Source organism: Rhinoderma darwinii, unplaced genomic scaffold (genome assembly GCF_050947455.1).
Source record: "Rhinoderma darwinii isolate aRhiDar2 unplaced genomic scaffold, aRhiDar2.hap1 Scaffold_1586, whole genome shotgun sequence".
NCBI lineage: Eukaryota > Metazoa > Chordata > Amphibia > Anura > Rhinodermatidae > Rhinoderma > Rhinoderma darwinii.
The window spans coordinates 429,009-452,803 of NW_027461989.1; the positions used below are offsets into that span (position 1 = coordinate 429,009).

At 49.2% G+C, this 23,795-nt stretch overlaps 1 protein-coding gene across 1 annotated transcript in view; it reads left to right on the forward strand.

Annotated features, from left to right (window-relative positions):
• LOC142699462 (ephrin type-A receptor 8-like) overlaps positions 1-23,795 on the forward strand; it is a gene marked incomplete at its 3' end in the record, with an annotated part of 80,368 nt that overhangs the window by 5,596 nt on the left and 50,977 nt on the right. Inside the window, exon 2 of the mRNA XM_075848052.1 lies at positions 10,926-10,990. Coding sequence (XP_075704167.1) covers positions 10,926-10,990 — 65 coding nt within the window. The remainder of the gene's footprint in view (positions 1-10,925; positions 10,991-23,795) is intronic.

Consider the following 23,795-nt stretch of genomic DNA (forward strand, 5'->3'; position numbering starts at 1 on the left):
GTGGAGGTCTCAGTCATGTACCGTCCCGCGTGTGGAGGTCTCAGTCATGTACCGTCCAGTGTGTGGAGGTCTCAGTCATGTAGTGTCCAGTGTGTGGAGGTCTCAGTCATGTACCGTCCCGCGTGTGGAGGTCTCAGTCATGTACCGTCCAGCGTGTGGAGGTCTCAGTCATGTACCGTCCAGCGTGTGGAGGTCCCAGTCATGTACCGTCCAGCCTGTGGAGGTCTCAGTCATGTACCGTCCAGCGTGTGGAGGTCTCATTCATGTACCGTCCAGCGTGTGGAGGTCTCAGTCATGTACCCTCCAGTGTGTGGAGGTCTCAGTCATGTACCGTCCCGCGTGTGGAGGTCTCAGTCATGTACCGTCCAGCGTGTGGAGGTCTCAGTCATGTACCGTCCAGTGTGTGGAGGTGTCGGTTATGTAGTGTCCAGTGTGTGGAGGTCCCCGTCATGTAGTGTCCAGTGTGTGGAGGTCCCCGTCATGTAGTGTCCAGTGTGTGGAGGTCTCATTCATGTACGGTCCAGTGTGTGGAGGTCTCAGTCATGTACGGTCCAGTGTGTGGAGGTCTCAGTCATGTACCGTCCTCTGTGTGGAGGTCTCGGTCATGTACCGTCCCGCATATGGAGGTCTCGGTCATGTACCGCCCAGTGTGTGGAGGTCTCGGTCATGTACCGTCCTCTGTGTGGCGGTCTCAGTCATGTACCGTCCCGCATATGGAGGTCTCGGTCATGTACCGTCCAGTGTGTGGAGGTCTCAGTCATGTACCATCCAGTGTGTGGAGATCTCAGTCATGTACCGTCCAGTGCGTGGAGGTCTCGGTCATGTACCGTCCCGCGTGTGGAGGTCTCAGTCATGTACCGTCCCGCGTGTGGAGGTCTCGGTCATGTACCGTCCCGCGTGTGGAGGTCTCGGTCATGTACCGTCCAGTGTGTGGAGGTCTCGGTCATGTACCGTCCAGTGTGTGGAGGTCTCGGTCATGTAGTGTCCAGTGTGTGGAGGTCCCCGTCATGTACGGTCCAGTGTGTGGAGGTCTCAGTCATGTACGGTCCAGTGTGTGGAGGTCTCAGTCATGTACCGTCCCGCGTGTGGAGGTCTCAGTCATGTACCGTCCAGTGTGTGGAGGTCTCAGTCATGTACCGTCCTCTGTGTGGAGGTCTCAGTCATGTACCGTCCCGCATATGGAGGTCTCGGTCATGTACCGCCCAGTGTGTGGAGGTCTCGGTCATGTACCGTCCTCTGTGTGGCGGTCTCAGTCATGTACCGTCCCGCATATGGAGGTCTCGGTCATGTACCGTTCAGTGTGTGGAGGTCTCAGTCATGTACCATCCAGTGTGTGGAGATCTCAGTCATGTACCGTCCAGTGCGTGGAGGCCTCGGTCATGTACCGTCCCGCGTGTGGAGGTCTCAGTCATGTACCGTCCCGCGTGTGGAGGTCTCGGTCATGTACCGTCCCGCGTGTGGAGGTCTCGGTCATGTACCGTCCCGCGTGTGGAGGTCTCGGTCATGTACCGTCCCGCGTGTGGAGGTCTCGGTCATGTACCGTCCCGCGTGTGGAGGACTCCGTCATGTACCGTCCAGCGTGTGGAGGTCTCGGTCATGTACCGTCCCGCGTGTGGAGGTCTCGGTCATGTACCGTCCCGCGTGTGGAGGTCTCGGTCATGTACCGTCCCGCGTGTGGAGGTCTCAGTCATGTACCGTCCTCTGTGTGGAGGTCTCAGTCATGTACCATCCAGTGTGTGGAGATCTGAGTCCTGTACCGTCCAGTACGTGGAGGTCTCGGTCATGTACCGTCCAATGCGTGGAGGTCTCAGTCATGTACCGTCCAGTGTGTGGAGGTCTCAGTCATGTACCGTCCCGCGTGTGGAGGTCTCAGTCATGTACCATCCCGCGTGTGGAGGTCTCAGTCATGTACCGTCCAGCGTGTGGAGGTCTCAGTCATGTACCGTCCAGTGTGTGGAGGTGTCGGTTATGTAGTGTCCAGTGTGTGGAGGTCCCCGTCATGTAGTGTCCAGTGTGTGGAGGTCTCAGCCATGTACGGTCCAGTGTGTGGAGGTCTCAGTCATGTACGGTCCAGTGTGTGGAGGTCTCAGTCATGTACCGTCCTCTGTGTGGAGGTCTCAGTCATGTACCGTCCCGCATATGGAGGTCTCGGTCATGTACCGTCCCGCGTGTGGAGGTCTCGGTCATGTACCGTCCCGCGTGTGGAGGTCTCGGTCATGTACCGTCCCGCGTGTGGAGGTCTCGGTCATGTACCGTCCAGCATGTGGAGGTCTCGGTCATGTACCGTCCCGCGTGTGGAGGTCTCAGTCATGTACCGTCCCGCGTGTGGAGGTCTCAGTCATGTACCGTCCCGCGTGTGGAAATCTCAGTCACGTACCGTCCCGCGTATGGAGGACTCAGTCATGTACCGTCCCGCGTGTGGAGGTCTCAGTCATATACCGTCCAGTGTGTGGAGTTCTCAGCTCAGTCATGTAGTGTCCAGTGTGTGGAGGTCTCAGTCATGTACGGTCCAGTGTGTAGAGGTCTCAGTCATGTAGTGTCCAGTGTGTGGAGGTCTCAGTCATGTACCGTCCCACGTATGGAGGACTCAGTCATGTACCGTCCCGCGTGTGGAGGTCTCAGCTCAGTCATGTAGTGTCCAGTGTGTGGAGGTCTCAGTCATGTACGGTCCAGTGTGTGGAGGTCTCAGTCATGTAGTGTCCAGTGTGTGGAGGTCTCAGTCATGTACCGTCCCGCGTATGGAGGACTCAGTCATGTACCGTCCCGCGTGTGGAGGTCTCAGTCATGTACCGTCCCGCGTGTGGAGGTCTCAGTCATGTACCGTCCCGCGTGTGGAGGTCTCAGTCATGTACCGTCCCGCGTGTGGAGGTCTCAGTCATGTACCGTCCCGCGTGTGGAGGTCTCAGTCATGTACCGTCCAGTGTGTGGAGGTCTCAGTCATGTAGTGTCCAGTGTGTGGAGGTCTCAGTCATGTACCGTCCCGCGTGTGGAGGTCTCAGTCATGTACCGTCCAGCGTGTGGAGGTCTCAGTCATGTACCGTCCAGCGTGTGGAGGTCCCAGTCATGTACCGTCCAGCCTGTGGAGGTCTCAGTCATGTACCGTCCAGCGTGTGGAGGTCTCATTCATGTACCGTCCAGCGTGTGGAGGTCTCAGTCATGTACCCTCCAGTGTGTGGAGGTCTCAGTCATGTAGTGTCCTGTGTGTGGATCTCGATCATGTAATTTCCTGTGTGTAAAAGTCTCAGTCATGCAATGTCTTGAGTGTGGAGGTCTCGGTCATGTAGTGTTTTTCGTGTGTAAAAATCTCAATCTGTAGTGTCCTTTGTGTGGAGGATCCCAGCCATGTAGTTTTCTGTATATGGATGTCTCAGTCATGTATTTTTCTTTGTTTGTCGGTCTCGGTCATAGTGTCATAGTGTAATGTGTGGGAAGTTTCAATTATGCAATGTCCAGTGTGCGGAGGTCTCAGCCATGTAGAGTCCTGTGTATGGGGGACTCAGTTCTGTAATGTCCTCTGGGTGAGGATTGGACATGGTGATTTTTGTGTGTGGAGGTCTTGGTCTTGTAATGTTCTGTGTGTGGAGGTCTCGCTCATGTAGTGTTTTTGTGTGTATAATTTGGTCATGTAGTGTTCTGCGTGTGGAGGTCTAGAAAAATACTGCGTATGGAGGTTTCGATATTGTAATGTACTATTTGAAGTTCTTGGTCATGTAAAGTCCACTGTGTGTAGGTTTCGGCCATTGAGTGCTTAGGGTTCTCTGTGGGAAGTCTCGGTCATGTAGAGTCCTGTGTGTGGAGGTCTCAGTTATGTAGTCTCTTGTGTGTGGATATCTCGGTCATGTAATGTCCTATGTGTACAAGTCTCGGTCATGTAGACTTCTATTTGTAGAGGTCTTGGTCGTATAATATACCATTTGTTGAGTTCTTAGTCATGTAGAGTTCTCGGTGTGTGTGAATTACTCAGCCATGTAGTGTTCTGTACATGCAGGTCTCCCTCATGTAGTGTCCTTAGAGTGGAGGTCTTGGTCATGTAGTGTCCTGTGTGTGGAGATCTCAATAATGTAGAGTACTGTGTGTGGAGGTCTCGGACGTGTAGAGTATTGTGTGTAAAGAGCTCATTCATGTGATGTCCTGTGCTTGAAGGTCTCAACCATGTATAGTACGGTTAGTGGAGGTCTCGGTCATGTATTCTATTGTTTGTGGAGGTCTTCTCTTAGACTTTCCTGTGTGTTGAGGTTTCGGTTCTGCAATGTCCTGTGTGTGGAGGTCTCGGTCATGAAGTGTCTTTTGTGCGTAGGTCTCGCTCATGTAGTGTCCTGTGTATAAAGGTCTCAGTCATATAGTCTCCTCAGGGTGTAGGACTCTGTATTGCAATGTCCTGTGTATGGAAGTCTCGGTCACGTGCATTCCTGTGTGTGGAGGTCTCAGTCATGTAGAGTTCTGTGTGTGGAGGTTTCGGTCATGTTGGGTCCTGTGTGTGAAGGTTTCGGTCATGTTGGGTCCTGTGTGTGAAGGTTTTTGTCATGTAGAGTCCTGTGTGTGGAGATCTCGGTCATGAAACATTCTCTGTGTGATGGTCCCAGTCATATAGAGTTCTGTGTGTGTAGGGGTCTCGGTCATGAAAAGTTGTATATTTAGAGGTTTTTGTCATGTTTAGTGCTGTGTGTGTTGGTTTCAGTCATGTAAAGTCCTGTGTGTGGAGGTCTCGGTCATGTAGAGTCCTGTGTGTGGAGGTCTCGGTCATGTAGAGTCCTGTGTGTGGAGGTCTCGGTCATGTAAAGTCCTGTGTGTGGAGGTCTCGGTCATGTTGAATCCTATGTGTGGAGGTCTCGGTCATGTTTAGTGCTATGTGTGGAGGTCTCGGTCATGTAGCGTCCTGTGTGTGGAGGTCTCGGTCATGTTTAGTGCTATGTGTGGAGGTCTTGGTCATGTTTAGTGCTATGTGTGGAGCTCTCGGCCATGTAGCGTCCTGTGTGTGGAGGTCTCGGTCATGTTGAGTTGTGTGTGTGGAGGTCTCGGTCATGTAGAGTATAACGAGCGGAGACCGCACCAAGTATTGTTACTACTTATAATCCAAGGGTAGCTACATGACTATTTAAATAAGCATCTGATTCAAAGTCAACATAACAGTAATACAGCATTACTCAGAAGTAAGATAGAGAGAACAATGTCTCCATAGGTAAATGGTTGTGAGTAGGGAAAGGTGCAGTACATATCATGGTAGATAGTGGTTAAGTCAAGACAAAACTGCTAAGACACAGGCTTACCCATAGGTAGAATCAAAAAGGATATAGACAGGTGGTGTCCGCTACGCTGCATAGACCCCGACGCGCGTTTCGCCACGTTGTTCTTCCTCAGGGGGATGTAGACAGTCTACATCACCCTGAGGAAGCACTACGTGGCGAAACGCGCGTCTTAGCAGTTTTGTCTTGACTTAACCACTATCTACCATGATATGTACTGCACCTTTCCCTACTCACAACCATTTACCTATGGAGACATTGATCTCTCTTTCTTACTTCTGAGTAATGGTGTATTACTGTTATGTTGACTTTGAATCAGATGCTTATTTAAATAGTCATGTAGCTACCCTTGGATTATAAGTAGTAACAATACTTGGTGCGGTCTCCGCTCGTTATACTAGAGTTGTCTCTTTATGTTATTTTATTATGTACAGTGTTTGTGTAATAAAGATTTAAACTTTTATATATACATTGGCGACAAAGGCTCTTATTTGTCTCTTTGTGGTATATGGATTATCATGGAGCTGCCTAGATGATATGGGGGGACAGTTGTGGTGTAAACAGTTCCCAGCCCTTGTTACAAATCCATTTGGAGTCTATATATTGATTATAATAAAAACTCTGTACTAAACCACATAAGCTGACCTGATAATGTACCAGACAAGAGCAATACAAGCTGAATGTGGGGTACAGGCTTCTGCATGTCATAATGTTTATATGATCAACTTTGCCAGATATACATCCCCAGAACCAAGCTCAGTACATATATACAGCACCAGAACCAAGCTCAGTACATAAACACAGCACCAGAACCTAGCTCAGTACTTATATACAGCACCAGAACCAAGCTCAGTACATATATACAGCACCAGAACAAAGCTCAGTACATATATACAGCACCAGAACAAAGCTCATACATATATACAGCACTAGAACAAAGCTCAGTACATATATACAGCCCCAGAACAAAGCTCAGTGCATATATACAGCACCAGAACAAAGCTCAGTACATATATACAGCACCAGAACAAAGCTCAGTACATATATACAGCATCACAACTTAGCTTAGTACATATATACAGCCCAAGAACAAATCTCAGTACATATATATACATCCCCAGAACCAAGCTCAGTACATATATACATCCCCAAAACCAAGCTCAGTACTTATATACATCCCCAAAACCAAGCTCAGTACATATATACAGCATCAGAACCAAGCTCAGTACATATATACATCCCCAGAACCAAGCTCAGTACATATATACAGCATCAGAACCAAGCTCAGTACATATATACAACACTAGAACAAATACAGCTCAATTTAGTGCAACCCCTGCCGTATAGGTTTGTACGGCATAAAACTCCAGCTCCCAGCATGGCCCGAACAATGGTAAGGATATGCTGGGAGATGTTGTTTCACAAAAAAAGTGACTACAGTGCGGATTAGAGGCAGAATAAACATTTACATTAAGTGACTCACCAGTGACGTCTCAGATTACAGTTCTTGTCTTCTCCCTCCGGTCCAGACCTCTAAGATGGATTTCTCCCAGCCACGACCCTTTTCTGCCGTTTTCCATTCAGATGTCTTCACTTCTCACTTTTAAAACATTTCTGCACCTATAAAACGAAGTTAAAATTCTCAACACCTCGAAATATAATAAAGCGCCATATACTGTGTCCCTGATTATAATAGTACCATACACTGCACCACTAACTATAATAGCGCCATACACTGTGTCCCTGATTATAATAGTGCCATACACTGTGTTCCACACACACATTGTGGCCCCCTTTACATAGTGCCCCCATAGCCCCTGTAGAGATTGACCCCCAGAGAGCCTCTGTAGATAGCGCCCCACATACAACTCTCTGTAGATAGTGACCACATATGGACCCCAGAGCTGCAAGGTAATAGTGCTAACCACTGAGCCACCGTGCTGCCCTACATATAGCTTCCCCTATAGATAGTGCTCCACATATAGCCCACCTCTGTAGACAGTGCCCTACATATAGCCCACCTCTGAAGATAGTACCTCACATATAGCTCCCCTGTATATAGTGTCCCACATATAGCCCACCCTTGTAGACAGTGCCCTACATATTGCCCCCCTGTAGATAGTGCCCCACAGGTAACCCACCTCTGTATATAGTGCCCCACATATAGCCCACCCCTATAGATAGTGACCTACAAATAGCTCCCCCATAGATAGTGCTCTACATATAGCCCAACCATGTATATAGTGCCCCACATATAGACCCCCTTGTATATAGTGCCCCACATATGGACCCCCTGTATATAGTGGCCCACATATAGACCCCCGCTGTATATAGTGCCTCACATCCCCACATATAGTCCTCCCCTGTATACAGTGGCCCACATATAGAACCCCCCCCCTGTAGATAACGGCACTCAGTTTTATTAGAAAAAAAAAATAACTTTACATACTCACATGATCCCGTTCCCGTGCCGTCCAGTTGCAATGCAGATCTGCTCTCTTCTGAGCAGGTCTGCTGGAGCTGAACGACGCGTCGTGCAAGGGCACTGATTGGCAGGGCAGAATGACTTGCCCAGTCAATTAGCGCCTTTAAAGCACGGAAGCGGTGCGATGAAGTAATCGCGCCGCTAGCGTCGTTGAAAGGCGCTGAATGGTCAGGTACGGAACATGCATGGCCATTCAGCTCTAATGCATGCTATAGACACAGGTACAATTACTGCAAGAGGGGGTGGCTGTCGCTAGCACCGGGGTCCCCTCCAGTGCTAGTGACGCCCCCGGGCATGAGGGGTCCCGTCTCGTCCGGCCCATAAATGTTAGAGGCTCAGCAGCGTGGGCCCCGTAGTAGCGGCGCCACCAGACATATGGGGGGCGTGTTGGCTATCAGCACGGGCCCCCTCAAGCTGTTGGGCCCATAGCGGCCGCTATGGCTGCTACCGCGGTAGTTACGCCACTGATTCAAGGGTTAAGGGATAAATGAGGGGGCGAGATAAAGTCTGACCTAAAAAATGACTCAATTTAATCCAGAGTAAATTCTAATCTGGGGTCAGGGTTATACATAGAATTAGGGTCAGATGACATTTAGGGTCAGGGTTGTGCGTACATTTAGGGTCGCGGTTATTGTTGGGGTACTGATGATTGTGTTCCCCTCATTTTCCAGTATCGCTGCTGACTTGATTCGGGGGATGAACCGGCTCATTCATATTCTGCATTATTCCTGACGCCGGGAGCGAGAGACACGATGAGGGTTTAATTGTCATTGTTGAGGGAATTGTTCCAAAAGAATTGGAAACGGCCAAGAAATCTCTAGAGAAGCCGTCAGTTTTATTCGTGTGCAGTTGTGTCCGGAGGGGACAGTTCCGGCATCATTGACCGTCCAGCTGCCTGCAATGAAACGTGAGGTCCGGCCGACAGGGGGCGCTGAGATCTAGATAGACAGACCCAGGGGCAGACATACAGCCGGTTCACCGGGCCAGGAAAGTAAGAGGAGGCCGCGGGGCCAGCGGGCAGAAGGCAGCCATAATTATCTCTTTTTTCAGAGGAGAGATAATTATTGTGTCCATTAGGTGGCAGTATACACACACAGGAATACTGCCTCCTACTGGTATAGAAACAATCATCGGAGGACTCCGGGGCCCCACAGTCTGTCCCACTCCACCAGGCCGCTGGCTGTGAAAGGGGAGGAGGAGGGGAAAGCTTTGGCCTTTCTTCATCCCACACTACGACCAGGACCAGCTGCTGGGAGGGATAGGGGATGGCCCTTTACAGGGGGCACACAGCGAGGAACGGGGGGGCACAACAAGGACAGGGGGTGCACAGCGAGGACAGTGGGCGCACAACGAGGACAGGGGGCGCACAGTGAGGACAGGGGCGCACAGCATGGACAGGGGGCGCACAACGAGGACAGGGGGTGCACAGCGAGGACAGGGGGCGCACAACGAGGACGGGGGGCGCACAGCGAGGACAGGGGGTGCACAGCGAGGACAGGGGGTGCACAGTGAGGACAGGGGGTGCACAGCGAGGACGGGGTGCACAGTGAGGACAGGGGGCGCACAGCAAGGACAGGGGGTGCACAGTGGGGACAGGGGGTACACAGTGGGGACAGGGGGTACACAGCGAGGACAGGGGGTGCATGGGTTTCGTACATTACTAGAGTTCAGCGAATCAATTCTACACTAATCAAATTTGGTCTGAAGTTTCCAATAATTTTGAATATCTCTAAATCCAAAACTTTTGAGGTTTCCGGCGCACGAATCGCTACAAAATGGCAGTCAGCACTTACAGGTGATAGGATCACATGATCTCGGACACTCTTCCCAAAATGCACTGGGGCTATCCCTCCCTCTGGCACAGTCAATAATGAGGTGTGAATGACGTCACTAATGCGGACTTGGCGTTACAGTGTTTGGCCACTTTATGTTTATTTCCGCTGCGTGGGGGAAAAGGGTAATGTGGCACGTAACTAATCCATAGATATTAGAAGTAGAGAAAGGGCAAGAAACCACGGCGCCACTTGGTGTGGATCAAAGAAGGTGGAGGTGAGGGATAAATAAATATATGCTCACTGTGAGGTTAGGATGGTTGAGTAGAGGGGTCCACGAAATAGCTGCTGCCAGATCCGGGCCGGTTACCGGGGTAACCGCTTAGGTATGATGAACGCAAGTGAAAATAATTGGGATCTATATTGGCACTGCAGCGTGGTGTAGAGGGGATTCAGATCCAGTGGATCTGAATCCCCTCTACACCACGCAGCAGCGCCAATATAGATCCCAATTATTTTCACTTGCGTTCATCATAGATATTAGAAGATCTGCGCCGATGTCTTCCTCCGTGAAGTGGCGCCCCCTCGTTAGTACAACCTTCTCCACGGACTGCACGACACTCTCACTCATAAAAGCTGCGGCTAGAGGGACATGTGAATAAACACATGTGTATGCGGCGTGTGTCCTATGTGTGAGTGGTGTGTATGCGGCGTGTGTCCTATGTGTGAGTGGTGTGTATGCGGCGTGTGTCCTATGTGTGAGTGGTGTGTATGCGGCGTGTGTCCTATGTGTGAGTGGTGTGTATGCGGCGTGTGTCCTATGTGTGAGTGGTGTGTATGCGGCATGTGTCCTATGTGTGAGTGGTGTGTATGCGGAGTGTGTACTATGTGTGAGTGGTGTGTATGCAGCGTGTGTCCTATGTGTGAGTGGTGTGTATGCGGCATGTGTCCTATGTGTGAGTGGTGTGTATGCAGCGTGTGTACTATGTGTGAGTGGTGTGTATGCAGCGTGTGTCCTATGTGTGAGTGGTGTGTATGCGGCGTGTGTCCTATGTGTGAGTGGTGTGTATGCAGCGTGTGTACTATGTGTGAGTGGTGTGTATGCAGCGTGTGTCCTATGTGTGAGTGGTGTGTATGCGGCGTGTGTCCTATGTGTGAGTGGTGTGTATGCGGCGTGTGTCCTATGTGTGAGTGGTGTGTATGCGGCGTGTGTCCTATGTGTGAGTGGTGTGTATGCAGCGTGTGTCCTATGTGTGAGTGGTGTGTATGCGGCGTGTGTCCTATGTGTGAGTGGTGTGTATGCGGCGTGTGTCCTATGTGTGAGTGGTGTGTATGCGGCATGTGCCCCTGTCAGTAAATCTTGTGTTCCTCTGTAGATGATGGGTCTTTGTATGGACATTAATGTCCCTTTTTCTTTTTTTCTAGTGAATTTATTAGACACAGCGACAATTCCTGGGGACTGGGGATGGCTGACCTACCCCCCTCATGGGGTAAGTACTGTGATTCCTGTATGTGTGTGTGGAGTTTTGCGGTTTCGTGCTCTTATGAGTGGTGTCCTGGTGTCGTGTGCAGCCGCCCGGCGTGCCTCTGTAATGGACAAGGATGGGGAGAGATCAGGTGGAACAGCTCAGAGCACTTCAGGTGTAATTGGCTGTAAAATAAGAGTGAAGTTTGAGAGGAGGGTAATTGTGGTGTCTGTGTGCAGCCTGCGGGAGGGAGAGAGGGTCACCGAATATCAGCCTGACCCCTTCATGCCCCTCCTGGGAGAACCCGGCTAAGCTATCACCGACTCTAAAGATATAAGAAAGTGACAGCAAGGAGAACTCTCATCGTCTCATCATCATCATCATCTGTTCACAACTGGAAAATGCCACCAAAGCAGCCCGAGGAGTGGAGACCTTGTGTGCAGCCGGCAAAGGGAACATCATCTTATATCAGGTCACTCATAAATGACGGATCGGTGGTCGAGCCTGAGCGCTGCCACTTTATTCCTATCAGTCTCCCAAAATCGGCAGGGTAAGCCCGTTCTCGTGATCGGTGGGTGTCCCAGCTCAGATATTTATCACCTATCCTGTGATTATGGGACAGATCCTGATGCTGCTCTTTAAAGCCCCAAATCCACGAGAAGAAATGCAAGTTGAAGAGTGAACCCTATTTCATTCAGGAACGAATGAGTGCCCCCAGCTCAGGAGCTCTACTGCTGGGGACCCTGATTCTTCTGCTGTTACCTCTCAGTCTGTCATGGGCTCCATGTTTAACTCTCACCAGATACAGACTTAGGACCAGAAACATAATGGTCCATAAATAACTCTCACATCACCTCCTCCGGGTCAGGGCTCCTCCGGGTCAGGGCTCCCCCGGGACAGGGCTACTCCGGGTCAGGGCTCCCCCGGGTCATGTCTCCTCCGGGTCATGTCTCCTCCGGATAGCTCATGCACAGTTGTGGCTTTAGGGGGAATTCTTTCCACGTCTTGTTCTCATTCACACCGATGTCTTCTGATCTTCGTGTTTGGTTTCAGTTGCGAGGACATTGGGGACATCTCTCCATGGTGACATCTCAGTGACTTCTGATCTTCTTTATCTCATGTGGAGGAGAAATCTAAGCTGTATATCTGGCACATTGTGTTCACTACAATCCCCAACATGCATCAGGCACAAGTACACTGACGGATCTTCCAGCCTTCACGGTTATGTTAAAGATGACATCAGCTGCCAGCTTAATAATAGCCCGAAAGAAGAATGAAGCAGAGGCGAGAGAGCTGACCACAGAAACCATAGGGATTGGCTGGATGGAGGACCAGATCAGCCAGAGAATTGGCCTTGTCCGAGAGTCACGGTATCACGCAGTATGAAGATGTCCGTCTAATGTGATAGAACGTAGTAGACTGGAGACGGGGCTGACAGGGGAGAGTCTGTATCTGTCCAGTCTGAAGCTTTTCCTGGAAGCTCGGCCTTGTCCACCGGTGCCGCCCCCGACTTCTCGCCAAGTCTTCCATCATCCTCTTTTTTACTTCCATCACGTGTTGAATTTCATTTAAGCCACAAGAAACGGCCTGATTGAAAATGGAATTAGAACCTCCCCTAGTTAATTAAGATGTCCTCGTTTTCGTCTCGCTGGGGGATGTTATCACGATGGCAGCAGACGAGACAGACTGAACCTCATTTATTAAAAACACTTCAAACTAACAGTGAGGAATTTGTGGATGAAAGATCTCCGGGGAGACCCGCTATTTGGGCTGAGATATGAAGCTGATCACAATCTCACCTTTTCTGCGGAGAACATCGTTCGTTTAAACCAAAAGGAAATTCTTCCCGGCTTTCCCAACAGGAAGTAAAGGGACGTTTGAAACCCATTAATTACGTTTTTATAATTATTTTTTTACTTTAAATTGAAGAATAAAACATCAGAAAAGCCTTCCATGCGGTTCCCCGCGCCACCCGACGTGCCAAAGACTTCCTGGGAAATGTAGAACTTCCTGTATAGCGGATACTGAAATATTTCACAGAGGTGGCACACGGTTTGCTAGACGTCACCTCTGCGGATCTGATGGGGGTGTATACAGTGGCGGATTAAGTAGACCATAGACCCTGGGCTGTTCCACAAACTTGGCCCCCCTTCTCCACCGCCGCTCTGCCGTGTCTATAGTAAACACCACCTTTCTGTGCGAGCATTGACAAATTGTTGTTACAATTCCCTTTGTGAAAGGGCTGTGTCCCTACATACTGACAGTCTCCAACCATCGCTGACAGTATCACACTGTAGGGACACATCCTCTTGACAATGGCTATGGTAACACGCATTTGTCTATTAGTTTTGGGTACAAAAATATATGTAGAATACAAGGATTTCCTCTATAGATCCAGTGACTCACAGGTGACGTCTTCTCTGATGGGAGTCGTTCTCTTTTCTTCTCCTTCTGACACAGACCGCTATGGCGACTTCTCCTGATGAGATATCTTCTGCAGCCATTTCCAGCCTCTATAGAAACACAAAAATTCAGACACGAAGGCTCAGAACCCTACATTAAAGGGCTTGTCTGGGCACGGACCGGTTTTTCATACTGATGACCTATCAATGTGCCTGGACAACCCGTTTTTGTCAGACTAATAAATTTGGACCCCAGACTAGATCATAGAACACATACAGTTCCTAGAACTTCTAAACTATTGCAGTCCCCAGACCAGACCCCCCTAAATACAGACCCCAGACCTGACCACCTACACTAATAATGACCACAGACCTGACTCGCTTAATACAGACCCCAGACCAGAACCCCTAACCTAATACAGACCCCCAGACCTGACCCCCTACATTAATAATGACCTGACTGCCCTAAGGAATACAGACCCCAGACCAGACCCCCTAATCTAATACAGCCTCTAGACCAGACCCCTAAATAAAACACAAAGAAATTGTACTTTGAGCGGCCATGGGTCCCCCGGGAGCCTCGGGCGGACGCCCAAAACGCCCTATGATGATCCGCCATTGGGTGTATACTTTCCTGACAATGTATGGGAAGAGACGGGATCACGCAGTCCCGATTACTGAATGTTGCGATCATGGGCCGGTTGTGTTTAGTTTGGCGTCGCTCGACCTCCAGTAACCGCTCACATCAATCATTTATTTCGGACAACTCTACGCCGATTGCGACTGGTTTTTATTTCCACTAGAGGTTTTATTTAAACAACTTGACTTTTCTCATCATCTTCTCAATACTTGTGATATTTCCGTGGAAGCCACAAAATGCTGTCAAGAAAACCCGTCCTACAAGACCAGTGGGACCCAAACAATGTCCATCTGATCGCAGCGGACGCCGCATGTGCACACAGGGGCCCTGCTGGCATGGAGGCAGGTGATGATCTCAAAAAAATAATAGTGCCCCCTACTGCTTACTAGATCACATGTAGGGATGAGCGAATTTACAGATATTAATTTCAGGGCCAATTCTGCCGAACCGGCTGTCAATTCAATTACAAATAAATATTGATGTTTGTGTTGAATGGTTTGATGCGTCTTGTTTGACGCCGTGATCCGGATGCTGGTAAATGTTTGGGTCGCGGAGTCAATAAAAGCTCTAATTATGGGCATAGAGCCAGGGAGGGTATGTTCACATGGAGGGATATTTCCAGCTAGTGGAAAAAAGAAGCGTCCTGCTCGATCTTCGGGCGTATTCCGCATTGATGTCAATGGGAGGGAGGAATCTTGCGGCTGCTGGCAGGAATAGGTTCACGGTGGGGTCATCAGTGGTGTGAACTAGACCTTATGGAGGTTTCAGAGAAGAGTCTGTCAGTTCTCTCTCTATATTGGTGAGTCGGAGCCTCGAGGAGCGCGGGGTTAGTAGCAGGAACGAGAGTCCGGGACTGAACTTCTCCCCCTCACGAAGGTGCTTTCAGTCGTTGAACATTAGTCAGGTCATGGCTGGTCATCAGGGACAAGAAGCCGGTAGTGCCCCAAGTATCATCTGAGGCCTGAACTTGGTGCATTGCCAATAATTCTCAGCTGGTGGCGCGTGCGGAGAGACTTCCACCCCTCCCCCCGCTGTCACAATAGAGGTTTGGGCTGCACAAGACTTTCTGTTGGGCATTGGTTATAAATCTGTGATTATTTCTCTGCCTCCGGCAATGTGTAACCGTCATGAATCTCCTAAGCTCCAATTAGCCCGGTGTCCGGCTGCTCGGCTTTATTTCATAATGCATTTTACGAGAGTTCACCTGTAAAATATGTGAATAAAATTAGTTTCATGAATCTAATAACAGAGGAGAAGTTTTCGGAGGGGTTCGCACAATATTGCAGCTGCAGATAAATAGGAATGGATGATTTCCAGACGTCTGTTCTGTGCTTCTATTTCTAATGATGTGACCTATGAGCGGATATAAGGCTCAGGAGCTCCCCCTTGTGGCTTGGTGTATTATAGTTGTACGAGGGGTAACCACCAGGGTTAAATTGTGCACCTTTAATTGTGTGTGTTTTCTGTTTACAGGTGGCGATGACTTTCACAGGGGTAGAGAGTTTTAATGCAGCAAAATTCCCGATAGGACAGCCGGCCTGGGGCACCATGGAACATGAGGTCATGGGCACAGTGAAGGGGTACGGCCGTGCCGTCAGAGTTAGGTAGGATCCTGTCATCCCCAGGGCTGTCTACGCTGCTTGTGGACATGCTGCACTTTAGTTATTTTGGGTCTCCGGCAGTGATATTTCCGGGCACCGTTTTAGGGAGGTACTTACTCCTCTAGTTCTGAAACCTCCGAGACACGCGAGTCACATAGTCACACGTCTCGGGTAATGGAGGGGTGAAGCCTCAGAAAAGGGTATAAAAAGGGCTGTGCACCGGTGCCAAGTTGTTGGGCTTTGGCTCAGTTAGCAGTAAAGACTTGTCCTCTCTTCTTGAGAGCCAAATAAGGCCGGTTCTCCTGCCGATACGGGTGAAGTCACCGCGATAGACGGCCGCCCCGGAGTCACTGACTAATAGGTGTGTGCACTGCCAGATTTCTAAACAGGGCTAAAGCTGTGTATTGACAAGGGTCAGACTGCCAGGCCGGGTGGGAGCCACTGTGATCAGGACTATTGGTGGACAGAGTGGAATGGGGGAAAGTCCTCATCACCTTCAAGAAATCTGCCTCTTCAGTAAAGATTATATTTGCCATCTCCATCGTGTCAGGATAATCATTCCTACAGAAAAGGGGACGCAAGGATTCTCCTGCACCAGGAAGTGAGGTCTGGGGTCCATTGCCGTGGGACGGTTTTGTCTCTATTCCAAGACCCGGTACCCAGGAACCTGTGACCAGGGCCCCCGTTATACTGTTCCATCTCTAGAGGTTTCACACATCCTAAAGCTTTGATTCTAGGAGAGTCGTGATTACAGACCACGATCCCAACGAGTTCTTCAGTGAAACACTTTCATGGCTGGTTTGATCGGTAGGGTCTGGAGCCGGGAATGCCATCACTTTGGGACTTCTGTAACTTTCCAGTAAAGAGTCGACGCACTCGTGTGGCCACTTCTACAGAGGAATGTTTGACTGAAGACTCTTTAATGTTCTTTTTATGGTCACGTTTCCCGAGACTCAATGATGTCATTTCCTGAAGGAAGAAAAGTGCCGTCACATGAAATTCCCCTTGAAGGTGGCCTTTTTGGACAGATTGTTGTCAAGAAATAATGATGTTCAACAACTAATCCCTGAACCGCTACTGAACAATCACAAAGAAGTTGTGTCCAGATTCCAGGAAGGGAAGAGAACATAGTGAATGTCGCAGCGGCTGCTCCACCATCGCCACCTCCGTCTTCTCCGTAAATCTCGTCCACCACATAGTGGTCTTGTACGGTGACCTCCAGGAGGCCTCTAGTCTCCGGCCATCGTAAGGAGCTCGTCTAAGCAGGTCCATCCAGTTCTAAAGACAAACATCAGATCTTCCCGTAGAGCGGAGAAAATTTTTTGTGCTATTTGTTTTTGCAAATGTTCAGAGCTTTTTCTTTTCAAGGATAAAATGTTATTAAGCGTCTTGCTCCAGGCGCTACAATTAATGTATTAAACATGCGAAACTCTGCCTGCCCCCCCCCCCCGCAGAACTGTGAGCCAGGACCATCCCGCCTGCATCTCACTTAATAAGGGAGATTGATATCACCAATTCAGCGGTGGGAGACGTTTCCCTATTTACTGACTACACAAGCCCCACTGCTCGCTCCCTGTTTATAGGCTTAAGAGCCGCACCTGCTGCTCCGAGCTCATTTCAGTTCCGCGACAAGGCATTTACCGCAACGTTTCTAATAAGCATATCATTATACAAGGATTGAGTGAACAGTCAGACCATGATTAATCTCTCTGGAAAACAAAAGTCCCGCAGAGATGTCTGACTTCAGTAGCGTCTGCTCCAGCACGGTCTACACATCCCCCAATGGATCCAGTCACCGTACTGCTGAACGGACAATAGACAACGCCAAACCCAAGGCCTCGGCTCCCCTCCGGTCTCTTTTATTTGCTAATGTTGACAACGTCTCCCGTCAGGAGGAATCAGGGAAAACGTTCCTTAGATTCCTTTGTTTCACAGGATCCACAAGTTTCTGAGACTCCGGAAAACTTTCCCTGACAATCATTTAGAATAAGGGGATTATGTCAGAATGGCGGAGACTTCCATCCCCCAATAGCTGGGACACGGCTCCCGGGGGCGTCTGGGGTCACTGTTCCTGCTCTGACCACTTGTTGCAGCTGAAACCTCAGTGTTAAACCATTCAATGCTTTCGTATTAGTAAGTTCCTCTAAAGAATATCAACTTGTTCAGGTTTTTCCTCAGCTCTGCTCCCTAAATTGCACCAAACCGTTTATCACAGGAAGGCTGGGGAGCGGTCAGTCCAGGGATTCTCAGGCGCCATTCCAGGCACATCTCAATCCATAGAGTAAAACTCAACATCAGGATCCGAAATCACAATGTACAGTTTGTAGAAATTAGTAAAACGTCCAAGAAGACAGAAGGGGGGGGGGCTAAATATAAACTGGATGCACAAGAATTGCATCTATGAAAAACGGATAATTGAGGAGATGAAATATTTTATCCATAAATGATTGTTAAAGATGCCAAATAATCTCATTACTTATCCTGTACTGATCCTGAGTTACATCCTGTATTATACTCCAGAGCTGCACTCACTATTCTGCTGGTGGAGTCACTGTGTACATACATTACATTACTTATCCTGTACTGATCCTGAGTTACATCCTGTATTATACTCCAGAGCTGCACTCACTATTCTGCTGGTGGAGTCACTGTGTACATACAGTACATTACTTATCCTGTGCTGATCCAGAGTTATATCCTGTATTATACTCCAGAGCTGCACTCACTATTCTGCTGGTGGAGTCACTGTGTACATACATTACTTATCCTGTACTGATCCTGAGTTACATCCTGTATTATACTCCAGAGCTGCACTCACTATTCTGCTGGTGGAGTCACTGTGTACATACATTACATTACTTATCCTGTACTGATCCTGAGTTATATCCTGTATTATACTCCAGAGCTGCACTCACTATTCTGCTGGTGGAGTCACTGTATACATACATTACTTATCCTGTACTGATCCTGAGTTACATCCTGTATTATACTCCAGAGCTGCACTCTCTATTCTGCTGGTGGAGTCACTGTGTACATACATTACATTACTTATCCTGAGTTACATCCTGTATTATACTCCAGAGCTGCACTCACTATTCTGCTGGTGGAGTCACTGTGTACATACATTACTTATCCTGTACTGATCCTGAGTTACATCCTGTATTATACTCCAGAGCTGCACTCACTATTCTGCTGGTGGAGTCACTGTGTACATACATTACATTACTGATCCTGTACTGATCCTGAGTTATATCCTGTATTATACCTCAGAGCTGCACTCACTATTCTGCTGGTGGAGTCACTGTGTACATACATTACATTACTTATCCTGTACTGATCCTGAGTTACATCCTGTATTATACTCCAGAGCTGCACTCACTATTCTGCTGGTGGAGTCACTGTGTACATACATTACTTATCCTGTACTGATCCTGAGTTATATCCTGTATTATACTCCAGAGCTGCAATCACTATTCTGCTGGTGGAGTCACTGTGTACATACATTACATTACTTATCCTGTACTGATCCTGAGTTACATCCTGTAATATACTCCAGAGCTGCACTCACTATTCTGCTGGTGGAGTCACTGTGTACATACATTACATTACTTATCCTGTACTGATCCTGAGTTACATCCTGTAATATACTCCAGAGCTGCACTCACTATTCTGCTGGTGGAGTCACTGTGTACATACATTACTTATCCTGTACTGATCCTGAGTTATATCCTGTAATATACTCCAGAGCTGCACTCACTATTCTGCTGGGGGAGTCACTGTGTACATACATTACATTACTTATCCTGTACTGATCCTGAGTTACATCCTGTATCTCTTTATTTTATATAAATTTACAAAACATAAACTGAAAAACAAATACATAACTAATTCCATATAACCAAAAAGTCACAACCAAATTCTTATAAACAAATTTTCTTCTATACATCTCTGTATATGAGAAGAGAAAACGATACCAGACCCGGCCACATACACCCCACTCTTATATACTTACATCTACACTTCATCCGAAGCTAAACAATAACTAGAATATATACAAACATCATATAAACGTCATCCAAAGTACTAACAGAAAATCCCCCGACCCGCGTCACCCAAGGGCCTAAAGAAACAACATAATAATGATGATAATAATAATAATAATAATAACAAAAACAATCCAAAATATAATAATACTAATCCCAATTTTTTTTTTTTTTTTTTTTTATCACACTATACACATCCTGACTTTCCCTAACCTTACCCTTCTTACCTAAACTCCACCACCCCAGCCAGCATCTCGCCTCATGTCCTCTCACATCCGCATAGTCCAGATGCTGGCCCCCACCACCACACCCAACACCCCAGCCCAGCCCCCCGCCCCATGTCCTCCCATGTCCGCATAGTCCGGGGCTGGGTCAGGCAAACCCCCCCCCCGACCCCCTCCCAACCTATCTATTAACCCCCTTAAGTCTATCCCTATTCTAACAACATTTCTACAATATAATACAATACACGTCACCAACTTGTCCAAATACCAAACCATATACAAAATACACCGTACCCGAAAGCACCAAGTTCGGTCGCTTGTAAACCTTTTTCCTGCCATTTCAATCCTAAACAAAACAAAAATCTTCCAGTGCTTACCTAGCCCATCACCAGATAGAGAGAAGGGAAAGCCCCCCCCAGCACCCCCCCAGAGGCCAAGGTACCACGTCCACCGCTGCACCCTCCCTATCACTTGCCCTATCTCCTTACCCTATTACTAGCCCTTTCTTGACCCTATTGAAAGCTGACCCTATGCTGACCCTCACCTTTCCCTTATTCCGAGCCCTATCGCTATATTTTTTTTTTTGGTGCCTCAGCGGAACGCAGACCCCCACCTCCAGTTGAGCACCGGTGACGACCCCCCCCCTCCCTCATGAAGGCAGACACATTAAGGCACCCAAAAGGAAAAGCCCCTCCAAAGACGAGAGGCTTTGGATGCTCCCAATCTGCCAACCTCCAAAGAATGCACCTTCACCAGGTCACCCATGATATTGCTAACAACCTCATCCACTAGGAGGATTTTCTTCTGGGTAGAAACTAGACATCGTGCATTCCACATAAAGTGCCTGACCACTATACTGACTAGAAACAAGGTGCAATGGTCCCTACCACCGAGGTCTCCGAACACTCCATAGGCCCACCCAGCATAGGAGAGGCTGGTTAGGCCTGGCCAACCAATGGAGGCTCCCACCCTTTTGTATACCTCTGTATTGAAAGGGCAATGAAGCAGGAAATGCTCCATGCTTTCCAGCACTCCGCCACACTCCTCCCGGGGGCAATCCCGATCATCAGAGCTTCTGCACTTTAGATTGTCCCTCACATACAGTCTCCCATGGAAGCAACGCCAAGCCAGATCCCAAAACTTCTGGGGAATCCTCGCTGAATTTAAAAGTTTTAATCCCACCCCGAGGTCACTACTTGGGCAGTCTTTGAGCGCCAGGGGCTTCTGGAAGTGGGTCATCAGGACCCTCTTGTCAAGAAATTTTCTCGACATGGTCCTGATCTCCCACACCTCCAGACCCCACCGGCGAACAATCTTCAGCGCCAGGGTGGCATAAGCCGGGAGATGTCCGTGAGGTGTACGCAGGTCTTTCACTTGCCCTCCTCTCTCCCATTCCTGGAAGAAAGGCCGAAACCACCCCCTGCAGGAGGATATCCACCAAGGAGCCCTCTCTTGCCAGAGGTTTGCCAGGTTGATCTTAACAAAGGTGTTCACTAGGAACACCACCGGGTTAACCATACCTAACCCGCCTAGTGTCCTTGGTAGGTAAGTAACCTCCCTCTTGATTAGGTTGAGCCTGTTCCCCCATAACAGCTGGAAGAACAGGCTATAGACCCGAGTCCAGAGAGGTTCTGGCAAGATGCACACACTGCCCAGGTAAAGCAACATGGGCACCAGGTAGGCCTTGGCCAAGTGAACCCTTTCCCTCAGGGTTAAGGACCAACCCTTCCATTGGTCGACCTTCTGGGCAACTGGATTCAGCCTATCCTCCCAGTTCTTCTTGGGGTAATCACCCGTGCCAAATTCGACTCCTAAGATCTTAGCAGACCCCTGAGGCTCTGGAAGGGTGTCCGGGAGATCAAAACCAGGATCTCCTCCTCCCAGCCAGAGACTTTTGCACTTATCCCGGTTGATCTTGGACCCAGATGCCAATGAGTAACGCTCCACTTCCGACATCACCCACTCTGCCTCCCCTCTCGAGGAGACAAAAATAGAGACGTCGTCTGCGTACGCAACCACCCTCTGAGTGGCCTCCGGCCCCTCCAGGCCGGCCCCGACTCCCGCCAATGGCCCACGATCGATCCTTTTAAGAAAAGGATCAATTGCGAACGCATATAGCAAAGGGCTCAAGGGACAACCCTGGCGGACACCAGACCCAACCTCAAAGGGGGTTCCAACCCAACCGTTCACCAGCGCAAAAGTCTCAGCCCCAGTGTATAAGGTCTGTAGCCAATTGACAAACCCCCCCGGTAGGCCGTACCTCAGAAGGACCGACCAGAGGTACTCGTGGTCCACCCGGTCAAAAGCCTTGGCCTGGTCCAAGGACAGGATGTACCCCTCCCACCGACCAGAATTTCCCTGCTCCACTGCCTCTCTGACACTGAGGACAGCACTAAATGTGCTGCGGCCTGGAACAGAGCAATGCTGGACTGGCGAAAGGAGCCGGGATGCAAACTTCACCAGCCGATTAAACAGCACCTTTGCGAGAACCTTTCTGTCCGTATTGAGCAGCGCTATGGGACGCCAATTCTCAATACGGGTCGAGTCTTTACCCTTCGATAAAACGATCAAGGCCGACCTCCTCATTGACATTGGCAAAGTACCCGAGGAAAGGCACTCATTAAACACCTCAGTCAAGAGGGGAACTAGGGTTCCTTTAAAAGTCTTATAAAACTCGGATGTTAAGCCATCCGGCCCTGGCGATTTTTTGAGGGCAAGCCCATCAATCGCCAATCCCACTTCCTCTTCCTTGATCGAGTCTATCAAAACACCGAGAGAGGGGTCTACCCCTGGCTCAGGGATGGTTTCAGCCAGGAAAGCCGACATCTCGTCTCGGTTTGGATCTTGCTTCCCCAAGAGGTGCGAGTAGAAGGATCTGACGACCTCCAAGATCCCTGATTTGGATCTCTTCAGAGATCCTGTACTATCAATCAGTCCTGTCACAACCTTACGACTCACTGACATCTTACAGTTCCTGTAGGGGTCGGGCGAGCGGTACCTCCCGAAATTCCTTTCAAGAACTAAAGATGTGTGCCTATCATACTGACACCTCCTGAGCAAAGCTTTCACCACGGAGATCTCCTCCCCACTACCCCCGGTTGAGACCAGATGTTCGAGTTTCCTCCTCAGTTCCTGATATAGGCGGTACCTACTCATGGACCTGAGGCTCGAGAGCCTGCGGAAAAATCCTGCCACCCGGACTTTAAACAACTCCCACCACTCAGACTTAGTACCACTGAGATCCAACAAAGGTACCTGGCTCTGAAGAAAATCCTCAAAGGCCTGTCTTATCTCCGCTTCTTCCAAGAGAGTAGAATTCAGCCTCCATATACCTCTTCCCATCTGGAGGGACTCTGCAATGTTCAAAGAGAAAATAATCATACAGTGATCGGAGAACTCCACCTCAACAACGGACACTGGTGAAGAGATGGCTTCCTCCTTCAAAAAAAACCTGTCTATCCTAGACCTACAACTACCTCTACGATAGGTGAAACCCGAGTGGCCTGGGGTATGCCTGATGTGGATATCCACCAGGCGAGCATCGCTAACTATATTTTTTAATGCTACACTATCATAGGTCAATTTTTTATCTCCGGAACCTCCTCTATCTCGGGGCCTCACGACAGTATTGAAGTCCCCTCCAAAGATAACTTGTCGACCTGTAAAAAGGAAAGGCTTAATCCTCATGAAGAGACTTTTACGGTCCCATTTGCTCTGGGGTCCGTATATATTGATTAGTCTTAATTCCTGTCCCCTCATGAGGACATCTAAGATCAAGCACCTCCCCATTTCTAACTCAATCATCCGTCGGCATGTTACCGGTGCGGTGAAAAGGACCGCCACTCCGCTATAGGGCTCAGCCGCAAGAGACCAGTAGGAGGGCCCGCGTCGCCACTCCCTCCTAGATTTAACGACGTCT